Source organism: Synchytrium microbalum (assembly GCF_006535985.1).
Source record: "Synchytrium microbalum strain JEL517 chromosome Unknown SmJEL517_scf0003, whole genome shotgun sequence".
Taxonomy (NCBI): Eukaryota; Fungi; Chytridiomycota; class Chytridiomycetes; order Synchytriales; family Synchytriaceae; genus Synchytrium; species Synchytrium microbalum.
This window is the reverse complement of record NW_022158352.1, coordinates 363,316-381,513: the sequence shown is the minus strand read 5'-3', so window position 1 is coordinate 381,513 and position 18,198 is coordinate 363,316. Positions and strand designations below refer to the sequence as shown.

Genomic DNA, 18,198 nt, shown 5'->3' with positions numbered 1-18,198 from the left:
ATCTCAGGATGCAAATGGCTATGGATACTATACATATAGATTGACAACAAATTACATTCTCAATTCCACTGTTCTCCTTAGAACCCGAAAACCCCTTTGGTTCCTGCGAATCACTCAATCTTTTTAGACTCGAGTGTCTCTCGCCTAAACCTCGCTTCAATCTTGACCAACTCCTGTTCTTCCTGTGTCAACCAGCTCGTAGTAGCTTGAGCTATCAACGAAGCCAACGCATCATGTAAATGCTCAGACAAGAAGCAGACAACGGCTATTACGGGGAGTTTCGGAAGACTTTGTGCTGTTGGTGGTACCGCATTGTCCCAATGCTTGTACAGAATTATCAGAGCTGGTATTGTTAAGGTCGACATTCGTGTTATGGTTTTCTAATAGGATTAAAAAGTGTTAGCGGCATGTGATTGCCACAGGTTGGCGAGTGAAAGTGCAAAAAAAGTTCTGAAGCTATATAACATTACCAAGATCATGGTATATGGTCCAATATCTTCTGCACGATATGGTATAGGTCGTCTAAAATGCCAAGGAAGGTTGAGACTAATGCATAATCGACTACGAGATTTCCTTTTACCTCGTCGCCAAGCATATCTTAAGCATGTCCGATCTTGACTCGAACAGGTTGTTGATCAGACATGCAAGTGGAGCCAGAGGCCATGCAACTCCTGTTAACATCATCAAATTTGATTTTTTATAAGCTCTTTCATTGGCGGACACTGAAATTCTAAAAATCATCAACAACGTACCGAAAAGCATGATGAATCCAAATTGCAACACCATCTCCCGTAAATCCTGCAAAACAAAGTTGGTTTCCAAAAAGGTCAGACTACGCTTCCAACCAAAAACTGTGATATATGGTAATGACTCGCTGAAACCAGATCTCACCTCATCAATACAATATGGAGGCCTCTCATATTCCTCTTGCAACTGCTTCAAAACGTGATGTCCATTCACAGTCTTTGGTGATGACGTGTCCGATATCGAATCACCATTCTTGTCCTGAGATTTTGATGCTGTCCATGTCCGTATCAATCTCATCACTCGTGGCTTGATCATTGGTAATATTAATTCACTAAAGACGTTTTCGATTTGGCCAGTGACCTATAAAACAGTTTTGAGTTTGTTTAGATCCGAGGAGAAAAACGAACCAAACTATCCCCTGCCACACAGGCTTACTGTATAGTAAATCAACAACTGCTGAAAAACGTCAGGACCAGCTTGTCCGACTGGCTGCTTCCAATTCGTCGAGTCGTGAGATACAAAAACACCCAATGCAGCTCCAACAGCATCTTCAAACGGTACGAAAAGAAAGCCAAGAACGGCTAAAGGGAGATATGTTGAGAGGGTTGCAAAGAGGAACGATTTGATGCTATGAGATGCTTGATTGGCTGAGACGGTTTCTTGGTTTTCCAAGTCAGTGAGCATCTATTTTGATGAGAATCTTACCAAGAGCGGATCACAATAGAAAAATCATTCAACAAAGAGCAGGCTCACGTTGAGTAAAGGTGTATACAGGGTTGTGAGTGTAGGTATGAGGGTTACATATATGATTGTCGGGGCGAAATTTACGATATGTGGCATGGGCTATAATCCAATGTTTTCCCAAAGTCAGTTTCATGATACCGCTCTCAACTGGAAAACATGCACTTACACCACGGTAATAGTTTTTGATGGCCTGTTCCAATATGTAGATAGCTGCTATTATACCTCCTTGCAACAGGACCATGAGCAAAACGATAGGAGCAGTCACACCAAGCAAGAAGGCAATCCGTTTCCATTCTGGATAGACTGGGAGCTGAGTATTTGTCACAACATCTTTTACGAAACCGTCTGGTCGAAAATCTGCTCGTATAGGTTGGAAGCGAGAGACTCCTCTCGTCTTATACGCGATAGCTGTTTGTCGAGCTTTACGTTCCCAAAGCATACAGAATCCAATACCCCAAATTATCTACAAGCAGGGAGAGAAATTTACTTGATTGGATGAAATGATAACTGCCTTAAACGAAGGCAAAATTTTCTTACAGATATCACTCCGAGCACATAATCATATCCATCCCTTACGAAATACCATGAGAGAAGACTGATTACAGTCAAGGGAAAAAGAGCCCAAAAGTAGAAAGTCAAGAAGCAGAAATAGAATGCTACTTCTGTTCCTGCATAGTCTTTGATCAGATCTATGTCCGAGAATTCTAGAAACCACTTCTTGGACCATGCTGTAATGAGTGCTTTTGTGACTTCATGGTTGTGGGGAGGAAAGACCGATTCTACACAACCGTCCTTTTCGAAAACACCAATTCCTCCTAGGAATTTCAGTGAATGGAATGAGCACATCGATCGCCAAAATGAGCAGCTAAAGACCGATTCCTCAACCTCGTTGTTTCTAAAACAAACGGATCTGGGGGTTTGCTCTCACCTTCATACTCAGGCTCGACCAGCATCTCGTTAATGAGCCTCAGACGTTCCGATGATGTAATTCGTGTCATCAAGTCAAGAGCTGATACGATCTGACTTGGAGGATTCTTTGCAGGAGTTCCGACCTTCCGTAAATAGTCAGCCAGACTACCAGATTTTGAGAGAGATACGTTAGTATTCTGCTCCTTGATTACGATTATTAGAATATTAGTACAATAGAAATATATATTATTCAACGCGATGCAGGCCAACTTCTCGTGAAGAAATTGCAAAGAGCTTAAAGTAGCAAATCCAAACCTGCAGATGTAAGCATAGTTTGCCAAGACCTTTGTAGGACACCATATTGCCAACGCTTTCGTGGCTGAATTAAGCTCGATAATCTGAAACTTGAGGCCTTTACTAGTCAATCTTGACCTCAAAGTGCTGAAAGACTTTGAATGTTTTGCGTCCACTTCTGGCTTCAGTTCGAGAACAAAGTCCGTATCTCCTAGAGACTCTAGTCCCCAAGAGTCATGTTCTTCCATGGCTCCACTCGACATGTTTTGGAGTTGGCACTTGCCTAGAGCGACCGCAACGTTTTCTGATTTTGGAATATTACCAAGTACAAAAGCTATTACTTCGACGATCTGACGAACAAAAACAGGACGAGAATGTAATATCGATGGTATTTACGCGTCAAATCCTTGCATGATGCTGGCTACAGTAGTTTACGGTCCAAATTTCTCGCGATTATTTCATGGCATCACAAACTCGGATGAGAATATTGAGGCTTCACGATCACGACCTTCGACACCTAATAAATAATGCCATTCTGGCTATAAGATCAAACTATAGGTATCACATCATCTTGCATCAGCTCAGTAAAGCATATATTGAAAGATTTCATAAAAGGTGAACATTGGGTTCTCTCCGCTCACATTCCTCGTCTTTTCATCTTTTCCGTTGAGCATTCTCTTGTAAGAATTGCGTTTGTGTACACACTCGTGCATTCCTCTGATTCCCACTTCCTTTCCTTTTTGCTGGTAATCCTGCTACAGCGCCAATATCAACACCGACGGTGTGCTTACTATGACATCGTTGAGGATCCATGTTTGGAAGCACCTGAAAGTTCGTTGGAAACAATACAGCAAGCCAACCAGGCTGTACTAAGTCTGTCTAGCATGCAATCATCTGTCAATGATACCGTATTTGCCCTACAAGTCCTAGATGACCAGGCAAAGTATTTCGTGATCAGGCTACATATTGAGTGAGAAAGTCGAACAAGATCATGATTTTGGTTTGAATCCATTCGATACGTGAAAGATTTGGGCGAATGGAACCAAGTTTCCATATAACAGAAGTAGTGTTGGTGGCGAGAGTACAAGTATTGGCATTCAAGTAGCTCTAGATATCAGGTACGTAGTGTTGTTGCTGGTGGGTGTGTTGGTAGTGACGATTCTGGTCATTATGGTTGCTTCTTGGAGTGGTTTGTCACTACTTTCTGATATGTAGCCATATCACGTGCAAAATTGTCCTGTTACTAAGAGAAACGGATTAGAAGGGTGAATTCAGTTCAAGCTGAAAGTGTCTCTGTAACAGCACGAGCTGTAAACAACACGGAAAGAGAGGGCACCCTACATCATGATTAGGAGCTCAGATCTCAAACAAAACGCTCACAATCTGAAGCATAATGTAACTTGTAATTTTAGTGGGTTTCTTCTCGTTCAATTAGGTTGCACTGAATGTAGTCAATGTCAATGTCAGCTGAGTACCACAATCTAATAGAATAGTGAGGCCAGTGAGTATAAGATCAATCATTCAACGTCATAGTAGATCGTCGTCCCTCGATGTCATTTTAGTGATGAGATCACTGTGCTGACAATAGTTCCATATCATTACAACACATACCAAGACTTGACCAAGTGTGATGGTGCTGGATCAACATCCTCGAATAGATTGCTAAATCTCTAGACTGCAAGAAATAGATGACTATGCACCTTTCAAAAACAACAGGTGCACAATCTAGTCAATGAAACTATTAAAACGTCATGTATTTTGTACAAGAAATTTCAAGCACCATCAAACAAGTTGGAAGGAGGCTCCTCTGTGTTTCTAAGCCCGGCCTTGGAACCGGCGATGGCCACATTAGCCCCTGTTTCATATGGTCGTTCAATTGACATCAGAGATGTTGTTTGTCGTTGTCGGTTTTCACTAGGTGCATTTGCTTCAGCAATGTCTCCATTTGGAGACCCAACCCGGATACAGAGATGTCTAAGAACCCTTCTACAGGTAACTTCATCATCAAAGCCATATTTTCAAACTCAATAATTACAGCGGCGACACTTATGATGGCAAGGTTCAAGTATCACTTGTGCGAGACACTTGTTATCAGCACTTTATAAAAATCAGATTTTGTCATCCCATAGTGAAGGGCTTAACGAGGATCTCAATCTTTCCGTTGCCTCGACAACTTTCATAGCTTTTACTTCATGTTTCATTCCATTCGTTTCTTGGGCCAAATGTACGATTGGGTAAGTGAAGGTATAAAGACATGATTGTGCCTTTTTCAATACCTCGATATACAACTTGCTCACTACGCCATCCAGTAAAACAGTGGTGATTGATTCCTGAGATGTCCCTTATGACCTGCAGAGTGAGCACCTGTCAGGACACTCGGGAGTAAAAGCTTGATGCGAGACCAAGGGTGGGCAGCCATCAAGTGTCTACCGAGGAATCTCGATCATTACCCCTGCTGGACAGCAGCAGTGTTGTTGGCGTGTCGCTCATTCCATTCGATTGTTGGGCAAAGTGCAGGGAGTAAATGAAGGCATGAAGACATGGATGCGCTTTTCAAGTGTCTCCACGTACATCTTGCTCACTTAGAAACGTATCTGCTTGGTGCAACGAGAGCGTTTGTTGCATTTTTGGGTTTTGGGTTTTAGCCAACAAAATCAAATGTAAGCAATGACGAGATCAAGGAGGAGAAGAGGTATTTGGTGCAATTCACAACCGCGACATAATAATTTCCATTACGCGTAATTACTTGATGTCAATTGCAATACGTAGGTGGCAGGTTGATTACTTCGATGCCTTGGCTCATCGTGTTGCCGCAAATGACTCTAGTGTCACTAGCTCATAAATTTCTGTAGAGATCAAAGTAGGAGCAATATTGTAGCAGCATTGTGAAGCGGCTGTTACCCTAAATCTAGAGCTGTTTCAAAGTCCAAAATCCAAATAAGGTGGGTTGTGGCTGCTCAGAGGTGTGCCGGACAATCAACTTTACGGGCCAACTGTGACGAGGTCAAACTTATATATATCAAATAAATTACAATATTTTGGGTGTAACAGATCACAATATACATATCATCCACATTCCACACCTCTGCTCATGACAACATAAACTGAAAGTTTTCATAAAATGTCAACATTGGATTCTCTCCACTCATCGTTCTTGTCTTTTCTACCTGAGCATTCTCTTGCAAGAATTGTTTTTGTGTACATAATCGTACACTCCTCTCCTTCCCACTTCCTTCCCCTGTTAGGTGCGTCTTCTCAGCACCACCGACGACGAAATTATCCCTACTATTACATATTTTCAAATATACCTTTTTAAGCATCTCGAAATCCGTTGGAAAGAATATATCAAACCAACCCGGCTGTACTAGATACGTCGAGCAAGCAATCATCTGCCCATCATATCTCGTTTGTACTACAGGTCCTAGATGACCAGACACAGCATCCGGCAATTTATCGAAATCGGATAGTACGAGTCTATGATTTGGGAAGTACTTTGCGAGGATGTCAAACAAGACGATGGTTTTTGTAGGAATCCATTCCGGACGTGATAGATTCGGAGCAAATGGAATCAGGTTTCGACGTAATAGACGCAGTATTCGCGGTGAGAGTACTGGTGGAGGTATATCACGTAATTCTAGATATCGGAGAAGTAGTGGATCTGTTGCTGGTTCGTATGCTTCTTGGTAGTCACCGTTTTCGTCAATCATGACTACTCCTTGTACAGGTTTGCCGCTGACATTGTCGTATCTGACCATATCATGGGCAAAGTTATCCTAATATCAAAGATATCGGATTAGCAAAGGAGGGTTGTATGATCAGAATCGTAAGTAGCACAAAAAGCCTGCAGCTGCTTCTTACTGCATCGTTATGATGCATAGCTGCTGTAGCTCAACCCTCACACGACACCACTTTAATGACTCCAATACTCAACGTAACTTACAATGACTTCCATGGCAATAATAAAGCATGGATCAGAGACAGTCACATCCCATTCAAATATCGACTTGTTTATAATCCGTATCTTGTCATGCGGCAATACCCTACTTTTACTACTAGCCGGTATAGCTTCCGATTGTAGAGCAGCCAGTTTAGCACTGATTTCAATTACATTGTATCGTGTGTTTACGTAAATGTCTGGATGGCGATCTCGTATATAGTCCAGAATGTTCATCATAAGAGTACCGTTACCAGCACCGACTTCGTATATTATAAGAGGACCAGATGTATCTTGTTTGCTGATGTGTAGTTGGACAATGTAGTGAGCTAGGGCGTATCCATACCAAGGCTAAGCATGAAAAAGAGTGTGTTGGTGAGCCTTTGCGAATATTACAATAAGGAAAATTCAATCACAAGTTACCCTGAAGAGCTCAGTAGGAGTATGCCAGACTTGTCGAGCAATGTCGTCGATGGGAGGTGAATTCGATTCAACGGCCTTATATAACTCTCCCAAATGGTTCATAAAGTGCTGTACATTCTTGAAGGTGTTGAATTGAATATCTTCCTACAAATAAAGTGAAATTGCCATGGTCAGTAACAATAACAATCGAAGGTCATTCGACCTGAGACGATGCTGATTTTTTTTGTTGTACTCACAGATGGTGAGAAGATGACTGCCTTTTTAGAGAAGTAACCATAGTGCGGATTATAGAGAGCATCCTCTATAAAATCTCTGACCGAAACACCAGCACATCGTGGCGGATGTGTTAATTTACTTAATTCGGTTGATGTGTATCGACGGTATGCAGATTGAGGGATTGGGAGCACGGGATTCTTCTGATCTACGGCTAGAGCATCCCAATATCCTTTAGGCCTGATTGCTATTGCTGGAGCTGCGTTGTTGGTGACGGATGTTGATGAATGTCGATGTCGGGATTCCAATGTTCGTGTTATTCGATTAAGCCTCCTGAAACAATGGAAGAACCTAATGTACTTGTCGTTCATGCCTATTGATCTACTCGACAGACAGGATGATCCTCGCTAGAGCTTCTTTCGTGAGCGACCGACTAAGGAAATCACCAAAACTGAAAAATCCAAGTTTTTTGGAGTCGAATAGTGTCGCGAAGCCACGATCTTGAAAAGACACAAGTGTAATTTGTTACTTAATCTTTAATTGAATTGAAGAATAATACATTTCGTGATTTTATACATCATACGACATAATACTCCAGGTCGACCAATGGAAACAAATGAGACATACAGCTCAACCAAGTGAGCAGATACTGTTCTCCAACTGGAGCAACATCACCCATATGCTGACTAGTACCGCATGGATGAAGATAAAAGAAGGGGATGTTTAGGTGGGGATGATCCTAATTGTAGAAGGTCAGTATCACTTTTGGGCAGAGCTGAATATCTGAATATGTACAATACCTGTTGCGACACTTTGGCAAATCGTCCCACATCAGATCCACTTAATCGCTCTTCGATATCGAGCATAATGTGTAGTGGGTTGTAGCTCGGGCCGTCCTTGATAAAGTAGAGGACAGGACTCCTCCATGATGGTGAGTAGCAAACATGGAATTGCCACTTGGAGCATGATGTGAGGCTGCGTGTATTCAGAGCAGCTGGATCTTCCTCCTCGTCCTTGAAATTGATGTGAAAATGCATAAGCAAAAGAATCACATGGGTTGGGAAATGTTACAACATACAGTGAGATTGTGTGAGTCCAACGCTTCATCCGATGGCTTTCTGGCGTCGGGTATAAGGACATTTTTGACTAGATAGCCTCCCTTTCCAATCTAGTATAAATGCATTCAGTCCAGTTGAGTTCAAGATAAGCAATAAAACACATCAAAGTAGCTTACATCAGTCCAAGTCCATGGTTCTCGCAGCACTTCAGCACGTCGCACTAGGCCCAGAGCCTGTATTTTGAATTCGTCCCTAGTCAGAAACTGCGGAACGTCGAATGAGATTACCATCGCTTGGTTTGGAAAAGTCGAAGGACTTGATCAACATGAAATATAGCAATTTGTTGCCAGTTTCAAATAAATACTTAATTATATTAATTATAATATTACGACGAGTTGACGCGTATCCCACATCCTCTTGGTGTCTCAATCGATCGAACTTGACCTCATGGTACTAAATGTCAACCAAAATTCAAATCCCGGTAACAAGGTTAGCTACAGGCGATACGATCATATAGATACAGTATTAGATCTATCATAACTCCCTCTTCGTTTTCTGTTGACAGTTAAGATCTTCGTCACGAGTAGCCAGTCAAGTTGCAAACGATCATCATGGCCGATGGATCAGCAGTCAAAGAGCATCTGAAGGCAGATAATTTCAAGGTAGTTTTATTGACAATGTATCTATTCAACTTGACATCGTCTCGTTACTGACATTTCGTCCTTGCTTCTTCATCACAAGGGAACACATTTCAACAAACGAGAAATCGTAGAGAACTTGTCCAGTAAACTCGTACAGCAAGCAAGAGCAAATCCTCGTGGTATTACTCATCCACGTCTGAAATTTCACCGTCTTGGAAGCGTTGGATCTAACACGCATCCCAATCAAACATTTAGAATTCGATCCAAAACCATTTCTGCGCACATTCGAGGTCGCTCTAGATGAATTGAAACGGGTTCGAAAGAACTTTCAACGTAAAATCGATGACTTGGAAGATGAAGAAGCTAGTACTGAACGAACGAGAAGGAAGAAAATGGCTGAGATATATACTTCCTTTGAGGTATCGATGATTGCACGTTGGATCATGATCAATATCATATATTGACTGAATATCCCTACTATTATAACAGAGTGTGTCGCAAGCTTATGAAATGCTAGAAGCTCAGATTGGTGAAGTGGGAAATACCGCCATCAGAATAGGTGATAGTGAATAACGTGTTCATTATTTTTTGCTTTTGGCTGACATGCGATTCGACTTCTAGGCGAGCAATTGGAGACCATTGACAGGCAAAGGACGCGTGCTCTTGAAGCCAAAGAGCTCATTGAATTCTACATGGAGTTCAATACTGGACGTTCTGCCAAATTGGAGCAATTGTCGTCATCTGGGCCAGAAGGAGAGCTAAAGGTATTCAAGAATTGAGTACGCTTGTTATGATATCATTGTTTGACTTGTTTCATTCGTAGTCGGCAATTGTGTTGAGGAGGTTGAATGCAATTGCCAAAGATGTTGATATACCAGGAACAGACATGGTAATGCTTTCAATGTGTGTAGTTTTTTCCTTGTTGGCCAACTTGACCTCCTTGTGTTGACGTGAAAAAATAGGCCCGAATGCATATAGAACGCTTTTGTGAAGATATGGAAAAGAAGATGCTGGACGTCTTTGACCGTGCTTACAAGAGCGGTGACAAGGCCACTATGAAGGTGATCTCAATTTCACTTTCTAAGCTAAATACACTTCATTGACTTGAATTTCTGTACTAGCACTGTGCTCGAACCTTGTATGATTTCAATGGAGGAGGATCTAGTGTCCAGCTTTATGTCAATCAGCATGACTTCTTCATGAGTCGATTACGACTTGGTGATTCACTTCTGCCACCTGAATCGTATGTTGATATTTTAGTTGTCAGACAATTTGAAGCTCAGGTCTAGTCATCCTCACAAACTAGATACTTTAACCTATTGGCCAAATCACCATCACCACCACCTGCGGACCCACAGTTGGTGAGATTGTGTAATGACATAAGTCTGACATGCCGACAGGAATGGCAAGTTATTTCAACGGTATTCCCGAATGCTGCTTCTGTCATGCAGAACTTTGTTCAACGTATCTTTGCTCAATCGGTATGTTCGGCAAAAAAGTGGAACTCAATGAAAATTATCAACTTTTCGTTGTCCTGTTAGATCCAAAACTACGTTGAGAACTCGGTTGGAGCGGCTGAAGAGAAATCGGATCTAGCATTTCTCAGATGCTTGGCATCATGTCACAGTACAATATCAGCGCTCGTGACAGATCTGAACAAATTTGATGCTACGACCATTGCTTTAAAATCAACCTCAGGACTAGTCTTGACGAATATCTTGGAAAGGTCTTTTGGAGACTTGTTTGTTCCTTATACTGAAGGGACAAGATATATTGAGCGAGAGTGTAGATGTCTAGTGGCATGCTTTGATGATGTGTTGGAGGCATTCAAGAACTTCACGGTATGTGATTGGCTGATGAATTATTTTCATTTTTTGGTCGCCGACCCTCGCATATTTTCTTCTTAGACATCACGAAAAAGTCCAACAAGGAAACAGCACAAGCAGTCATTGGCTACACCAGTATTGGGAGCTCAATCAGTAGCTCAGTTATTAAATATTAGTGGGCTGGGCTCGTCTGACAAGACCGACGATTCGGAAATGGCTGAGGCTAGTACGCCATCTACGGACACGACCCTCAAGTTGCTGGCTATTCATCTTGAGGGTATTCAGAGGTGTAAAGAGCTCAGCACCCCTTCAGACATGTGAGTGTCTGTGCGTATGCCACAGCAGGTTCTTTTTGGTTGGTTGACAACAAATGTTGTTGTATTGTAGGCCACGTCATATGAGAATACTCTTTGACCACCTGGTTGAACAAGTTGGGAAACGATATCTTGAGATGGCTATTGACTTGTAAGTTGGACCTACAAGGTCCAGAAATCTGTGAATTCTCATTTCTCTAAAAACACCTTCTTTAGATTCATGGAGGATTCCTTCCCTCATGACTCAAAAATGTCAAATGAGCCAGATTTGCGAAGTCTTGGTCTGGTTTTTGTAGCAAATCAAGTCTTGCAGTTGTTTCAATTGCACTTTCAGAATTCTATCGTGAGTGCAAAAATAAAGATGTTAGCATCTCGTATAAACGCTCACTTGCTTACTTTCTAATAGCTTCCGGTGGTGATGAATTCTCCAGCCGTCCATCGAGATCTTGTGGTAGTAAAGAACGAGTACATGGCCTCAGTGGAGTCAAGGCTGAATTCTTTGTTGCAGAAGCAGATTGATGGTGCGTGTTGATTGTACCAGTTCTTCTATATTGCATTAGTCCCGTCTCAATCCCACTGTCACATGCGTGTTAGTTATTGAACGTTGGATTGATATCTTACTTGGGAGGCAGAAGAAGACTGACTTCAGGCCGAAGGACGAATTATCAGCTGCTAGTGTAGTCCAAGCAACTCAGGTAGCATAGCAGCACCGATTTGGTCTTGCTGCTCGTTGAATTTGCTTAAGCTAAGTCAAACACAAAATAGCCATGTCAGATTGTGTGTGATTTCCTTCGCAAGGTGTACTTCCAAGCTTCCAAATGTCTGAATCGTGATAACTCGGACTTGTTTCTCGGAGAGATTGGAATAGAGCTCCATCAGTAAGTGTTTTCAAACATTTTTACGTTGACGACTCGGAGGACTCACAAGAAATGATATAGGATGTTGTTGGAGCACATCAGGAAATTTACGATAAGTTCTTCTGGTGGTATGGCACTAGCCAAGTAAGTGGCATTCCAACTCCAACCAGGTTACTTTGGTCTTCATAATCCATATTTTGCCTCTAGGGATTTGGCCCTGTATCAGGAAACTATTGCAACCTTTGGAGTCTCGGCACTATCAGAACGATTCAATCTATTGCGAGAGCTTGCTAATGTAATAAAGCACCAAGCACATTCACCTGCCAATATTCACTGACGCTACTACGTTTTGAACAACAGGCTTACATTGCCAAACCTGAAGCACTGAGATCTGTCATATACGAAGGAGTGCTAGGTCGTATTGATCCAGTTCTGCTCGTGCCTTATATATCATTACGAGCTGACTGGGGCAAGAGGATTGAAAAAGGTATGCTTGTCAAGGTTGTTCTGTGAGGTGAAGGGTGAAGCGAGAACTGACTTTTGTCGTTTCCTATAGATCTATTTGTTCGAACACGTTGAATTTCAGTCTTTGCATCTGTACAATACTTTCATTGTTTCTATTAAACCTCCAGTCGTTTACACAACGAGACGAATCATATAACACTGTTACTCGTTCGATCCGGACAATATTTCGACGCTATTATGCCCAAGTATCACGTTCCCCTGGCACGTCCCTTAGTCGAAGAGGTCTTGCCTGGAGGTTATCCGCTGCGTTTTGTCCCAACAAAAACAACAATCTACCATAAAGGAGGGTGTAGACTCACGCAGAGGGTGCCCATTGATTTTTCTTGAGCTACCGGGACCAACCACAGGAAGCCAACCCTCAAGTGCTTGTACTTGGCCCACGTATTCCTGTAGTCTGGCAGCCAACTGGTTCATATCAACCAAACAAGACCAATTGCTCTGGCATCGAGTCACTGCTGGCAGCTCTTTGAATCAAATCGACGAGCCGTGAGCTCGTCGTTTCTGCGTCGACCTGTCTTCGTAGCTATTCGACTCCTTGAGACCAGACATCAGACGAAGGGGGTCAATTTTTCAGGAGGGTGTTTAAATAGGGTACTGATGGACGACGCTGTAAGTACAAGTGATTTAAACCGAACTATTGAGTCTTGATGTCATCATACTGATATGATTTCCTTTGTTTTATAGAGAACATTGTTTGAACTTAGAACGCACACATTGGGAGCATTACACTCTTTCAATGCAAGCTCTCTGAATCGGCACCTGGTTTTTCAAAGACTGGCCAAAAAGTGAAGTCGCCCCTGTGGACTCTTTTTCGATTCACTGATAACTTGCATTGCTGGAGGGATTGGTGAAGCGCTTTGAATCGACGACTGGTTTTTCAAATACTGGTCGAAAGGAAAGTCACATTTTGGGCTTGTTGCTGATTCACTGATGCTTCGATGCGGTAGGGATTAGACTCGAGACGACTCAAATCTTGACCTGATTTGAGTCGCTGATGGCAACGCTTTCAATCGACTACCAGGTTTTCAAATACTGGTTAAAGCAAAGTCACCTGTTGTGGGCTCTTTGTTGATACATTGAGGTCTGCCATCAGAGAAAGCCGAATGATGGGAATATTGTGTTGGGGGGATGCTAGATGTGGTTAGTGATAAATGTGTAGTCACTCGTTATATCTGGACGACTTTATACTTACATGATTTTCTTTGTTTTAGAAATACTCTTTGGGGGAATTAGGCTCTTCGAGCGCTGATGGCACCTCTTTGAATCAACGATGAGAGAAGGATGGATTCGGAACAGGATGGTTAGATTGTAACGTGATCACAGGTAATGTCTATTGAATCCAGCATGTTGACGTCTTCATTCTCATCGTGTTTCGTGTCTCTCCTAGTGAACATTGTGTGATTGAATAGAATCAGCTATAGCGGGAGGGTAATAATAGTCATAAAACACATTCTATAAAACCACCATATCATACGCAACCATAAAGCATAAATACACCTACTGCTAGCCTGACGATCTGTGTGTGTTAATACATCACGCTCACGACTTCCAAAAATCACAATAATATCGTCTTGTTGTTCAACCAAGAGAGGAGCCTTTAGTAGGATGTACATGTGCTCTTGCAAGTTATGATTCATCTCAATTTGCCTTTACAGACTTGATCTTACTCAATTGACACTCTTGCCAACAGAATCCTTTAAAATCCAAGCTCCTCATTTTGATTCCAGTGTAAAATCAAGCGACATCCCAAAAATGTCGTCGGTACAGCAGCAATTATATAGAATCTTGACTCGTAAACACAAGCTGGCCATCAACAAGGATGCGCTGGACTATTTGCATGGCATCATCACTCAGGCTGAACTTGGAGGAGACGACTTGAATGAAGCGTTGGACTATATAGCTACTTCCTACTTGCAACATGAAGGCAAGTAATCGAATGCTCTACCATAATGGAAGAGATCTAGACAAGATCAGGATGTGTGCGCAGTTTCATCACCCAAACGTTAAACCGTTTATCAGGATCTTGTTTCTTGACGACTTGATCATGTAAAAGGCATTTATGATGGCGCAATAGACTAACCATGTCGTTCTCACTTCAATCAGGCGGCAACTATGGAACCGTCGTGGATCGAGCAAGACTCCAAACAGTCGTCGAAAATATTTCTAAAAAGACTGCAGCTCAGGAACAAGTCCTACTTGCAAACGACGCCGAAAATGATGGCACACAACAATCTACTCAAGACGCATCAGCATACCTACAAATCATCGATACCTTCCAAATCCCAAAATACACCTACGACTATGACCGTAAATCATTCATACTGGCATCATATGCAACGAAAAAGGGCAGTGCTCAAACCACCAGTCTATTTGCAAATGCAGATAGCAAAGCATTATCTATGAGAGACCGGTTTGATTTGATTCGACAACGGATATTACGGAATGACAGTTTTAGACCCCCACCTTCTGCCTCCATGCATCGAAGTGAATACTTTGAGATAACGCCTATAAAGAATTTGAGTGGACGGGCTGGACAACGGTTTTTATTGTTTGGCATGTTGACGCAGATGGAGGAGGGGAGACATTATCTTGAAGATGCTGATGCTGCCATTGAATTGCAGTTTGCAGCCAAGGTACGATTTCATTCGTGGTAGCTTGCTCTGTTATGAGCGTTAACAAGGCTGGATCTATGTCCCTTAGGTGGATGTGACTGTCGGATTGTTTACCTACAATTGTTTTGTCTTGGCCGAGGGTATATTTACTGAAGAGAAGAAGTTCGAAACTCATGTGTTGGGTTTTCCACCAGCAGAGTCTCGACAAAAGTCATTGTGAGTCCGTTTCAAACGACAATCCAATGTGGTCAATCACGCTGAACTTTTTTGTGTCTCGTAGGTCGTCATTTGGTTCTAGCGTAGACTTTTTCGGAGCGCGGAAGGAAACAGACGATGCGGTATTACTTTGGAATTAGTTGGTCCTTCTTTGATGTACTAGAAGTCTTACTCTTTCATTTTTCACAGGTTGTGATTTCGAATGTGGAGGAGCATCTCGTTGACGTGTCGTTTGTCATATTGTCGGATGTCTGGCTTGATCAACCCAGAGTAAACGTCTTAGCAGTTCATTGCCTGTTATGAGGTTGAACTAATTGTCTTTGCATCTTTGGAGGTCTTGCAAAAGTTACGACAATTGTTTGAAGGATATAGCCAATCTATCCTTCCATTGGCCTTTATCTTCATGGGCAACTTTTCATCCAAGACGTATGCATACAACACTGTTGATGCTAAAGCGTATCGAGGTAAGACTGCAGCCCAGATACCAAAAAAAAGTCGACCTGACATTTGTTTATGCAGAGGGATTCAACTCACTCTGTGACATCATAACCGATTACCCAAACATTGCTCAACAAGTCCACTTCATCTTTGTACCTGGGCCCAACGATCCTTGGGCTGGAAATGTGCTTCCAAGACCTCCAATACCAGATACGTTTACAGGACGTGTGCGGGCACGCGTTACTAATGCTCACTTTACTATGAATCCATGTCGGTAAGCATTGAGTAGTCCCCGTAAACTCTCTATCGATTACTCGAATCCAATCTGATGAACGGCGGATTTCTCCTGCTGACACAGGATAAAATACTGCACTCAAGAAATCATACTATTTCGAGAAGACTTGTTGAACAAGATGCGCCGAAATGTTATCCTTCCACCTGATATGAGGCAGGAAGATGAGATCCGTCATCATGTATGTGTTGAAAATATGACTGTTGTCCTCCTATGTTCTGACTAATGGGGTTTTTCCCTGATGCTGTAGTTAGTCAAGACCATCATTCTTCAATCTCATTTGTGTCCATTGCCTATACACGTACGACCAGTCTATTGGGATTTAGATCATGCTCTGAGAACGTATCCTCAACCTGATGTGGTATGTTGTTGTTGGTCAACGATAAAACTTTCTGCAACTGGTCAAGTTCCGGGTTGATTGATTCATTCATCTTATCTCTAAAGATGGTCTTGGCTGATTCTTGTGGTACATATGGTATATCATGTGAAGGTTGTAAATGTTTGAATCCAGGATCATTTGCCAATAATGGATTCGTATTTATGGTGTACTATCCCGCTACACGTCATTGTCAAGAAAGGTAAGCTGAATCCCAAACGCGGTTGGGCGTTGACGGACTTGGAGAAGATGATCTAATATGTCCTTCCCTTTTAGTAAAATCCCATCACAGCAATAAAGGTTGCATCATGTTTATACTCACATTCTTATTCGGCGATGATATTGTTTGAGCGGGGCAACAAGTTCAGGATTTGATGAGAGAGAATTCACCAACTAACTTTCACTAGAAATCTGCACTAAGGAAGCTCTCTGACGACACCTGTACCCATTTCTAACCGTCCACTCAAGATCGAAGTCTACTACTGTTTTGCCCGAAACATGTCCGCAATTCCGTCAACTTTGGATGCGTCCTGAAGCAACAGAAACAATGCGTTATATGACTTGCTGTTTTTTTTTTAATTAATGCCAAAATTTAAGAGCCGTCTTCATACCATGACAAGCTCTCTGCGAGTGGGGAGGTCTCAAAGTGTGAAAACCGTGGACATGTTGGATTTCCTTGCAGTTGCATCCATGTTGATTGTTTCTCAGAGAATTGGAGCCTAATGCCTATTGTTGGAGAATCGGATCAATGTATGCGACTCTAACATTCTATCTGGCAATCAAGACACTCGCCATCGCAATGTTGGCAACAACTGGAAGTGCTCCTGCACCCTGCTCCATCCAAATGTCAAACTAGAGAGTGCCGAACGAACTATGACGCGTTGAAAAAATAGATACGCTCGTTTGACGCGTTGAAGGTTGAAAATGACGTTTGCAATGTCAAGTCGTGTGAGGAAATGGTTCTAATCCACGCTCAAAACACGGACGCAACTCACGCCCACTTAAAATATTTAATAGATCAATAATAAGCCGTCCTTGGAAGTCCTTGGTTTATTTGTTACATAGCTCTAGTTCGTTCAAATTAACCAAATTGTCACAAAGCGCACTTCGTCTCTTCACATCGTTCCTCACAAACTGACAATGGCCGACGAAGTTCCATCATTTGCCGTAACTGGCGCTGTTAGCAAGACACCAGCTCCTCAAGCTATGGTCGCGTTTGTACTCAGTGCAGCCATCGTGTCCCTTCTCCCTATCTGTACGTTTTTGAGAATATTTGATGTTGACGATGCACGATGACAATCAGTACTTTAAACACTCATTTTACTTGATTCATCTCTAGATTTATACACGACAATAGCTGCTCTTGACGTGGAAGCCTCACTTCCCTTTGTCGCTGCAACATTAGTGTCTACACTATTGGGTCTTGTTTGGTCGTATAGCAACTTTTTCTATACAAGGCACGTCCAATAACAGATAGATTCGGAAATGATTTCCATTTTTATTTTGGATGCTGTGGATGTCAGCGAGAATAACACTCTCTCTGTTATCATGTAGTCAACTTTCCCTACATACCAAAGTCAAGCAAGACACTACATTCTATACAGCAGCTGGAACTCTGAAAAAGAATGATAAGGCTGAAGATGCTAGAAAGGTTTCTGTTATCAAGACTGCTTCATTGGTAAAAAAAAGTCGCATAGTCTCCTATATAACCAGAATGCTCAATTACTCTGTCGAGTTTTAGGCATGGGCCATCTTCTTGGGAAACACTATCTACGTGAC

General features: G+C 42.2%; 5 protein-coding genes across 5 annotated transcripts; 2 read left to right on the top strand and 3 right to left on the bottom strand.

Moving 5' to 3' along the window:
• Positions 1 to 110: 110 nt before the first annotated feature.
• SmJEL517_g00877 (uncharacterized protein) lies at positions 111 to 2,957 on the bottom strand (the record flags this gene model as incomplete). The annotated part of the gene is made up of 11 exons (XM_031166805.1): positions 111 to 380; positions 471 to 522; positions 581 to 671; positions 753 to 798; positions 892 to 1,107; positions 1,183 to 1,431; positions 1,501 to 1,590; positions 1,658 to 1,954; positions 2,029 to 2,306; positions 2,420 to 2,565; positions 2,716 to 2,957. The coding sequence occupies 11 exons, from the start codon at positions 2,955 to 2,957 to the stop codon at positions 111 to 113; spliced, it is 1,977 nt and encodes a 658-aa protein (XP_031026978.1).
• A 2,826-nt stretch (positions 2,958 to 5,783) lies between these two features.
• SmJEL517_g00876 (uncharacterized protein) lies at positions 5,784 to 7,635 on the bottom strand (the record flags this gene model as incomplete). The annotated part of the gene is made up of 4 exons (XM_031166804.1): positions 5,784 to 6,467; positions 6,635 to 6,979; positions 7,052 to 7,195; positions 7,288 to 7,635. The coding sequence occupies 4 exons, from the start codon at positions 7,633 to 7,635 to the stop codon at positions 5,784 to 5,786; spliced, it is 1,521 nt and encodes a 506-aa protein (XP_031026977.1).
• A 206-nt stretch (positions 7,636 to 7,841) lies between these two features.
• SmJEL517_g00875 (uncharacterized protein) lies at positions 7,842 to 8,612 on the bottom strand (the record flags this gene model as incomplete). Its single annotated transcript, XM_031166803.1, has 4 exons — positions 7,842 to 8,003; positions 8,065 to 8,277; positions 8,343 to 8,432; positions 8,499 to 8,612. 4 exons carry the CDS (start codon positions 8,610 to 8,612, stop codon positions 7,842 to 7,844), a joined length of 579 nt encoding a protein of 192 aa, XP_031026980.1.
• A 321-nt stretch (positions 8,613 to 8,933) lies between these two features.
• On the top strand, positions 8,934 to 12,539 carry SmJEL517_g00874 (uncharacterized protein; the record flags this gene model as incomplete). Its single annotated transcript, XM_031166802.1, has 21 exons — positions 8,934 to 8,984; positions 9,064 to 9,142; positions 9,219 to 9,382; positions 9,453 to 9,522; positions 9,585 to 9,727; positions 9,787 to 9,852; positions 9,926 to 10,024; positions 10,085 to 10,206; positions 10,270 to 10,324; positions 10,364 to 10,444; positions 10,505 to 10,804; positions 10,871 to 11,106; positions 11,177 to 11,254; positions 11,320 to 11,446; positions 11,510 to 11,624; positions 11,698 to 11,798; positions 11,869 to 11,981; positions 12,042 to 12,104; positions 12,168 to 12,255; positions 12,321 to 12,447; positions 12,517 to 12,539. The coding sequence occupies 21 exons, from the start codon at positions 8,934 to 8,936 to the stop codon at positions 12,537 to 12,539; spliced, it is 2,301 nt and encodes a 766-aa protein (XP_031026979.1).
• Positions 12,540 to 14,237: 1,698 nt separating this feature from the next.
• On the top strand, positions 14,238 to 16,717 carry SMI873 (DNA-directed DNA polymerase; the record flags this gene model as incomplete). The annotated part of the gene is made up of 11 exons (XM_031166801.1): positions 14,238 to 14,413; positions 14,560 to 15,118; positions 15,186 to 15,313; positions 15,378 to 15,435; positions 15,503 to 15,583; positions 15,648 to 15,777; positions 15,833 to 16,025; positions 16,110 to 16,224; positions 16,294 to 16,404; positions 16,488 to 16,621; positions 16,696 to 16,717. The coding sequence occupies 11 exons, from the start codon at positions 14,238 to 14,240 to the stop codon at positions 16,715 to 16,717; spliced, it is 1,707 nt and encodes a 568-aa protein (XP_031026974.1).
• Positions 16,718 to 18,198: the final 1,481 nt, after the last annotated feature.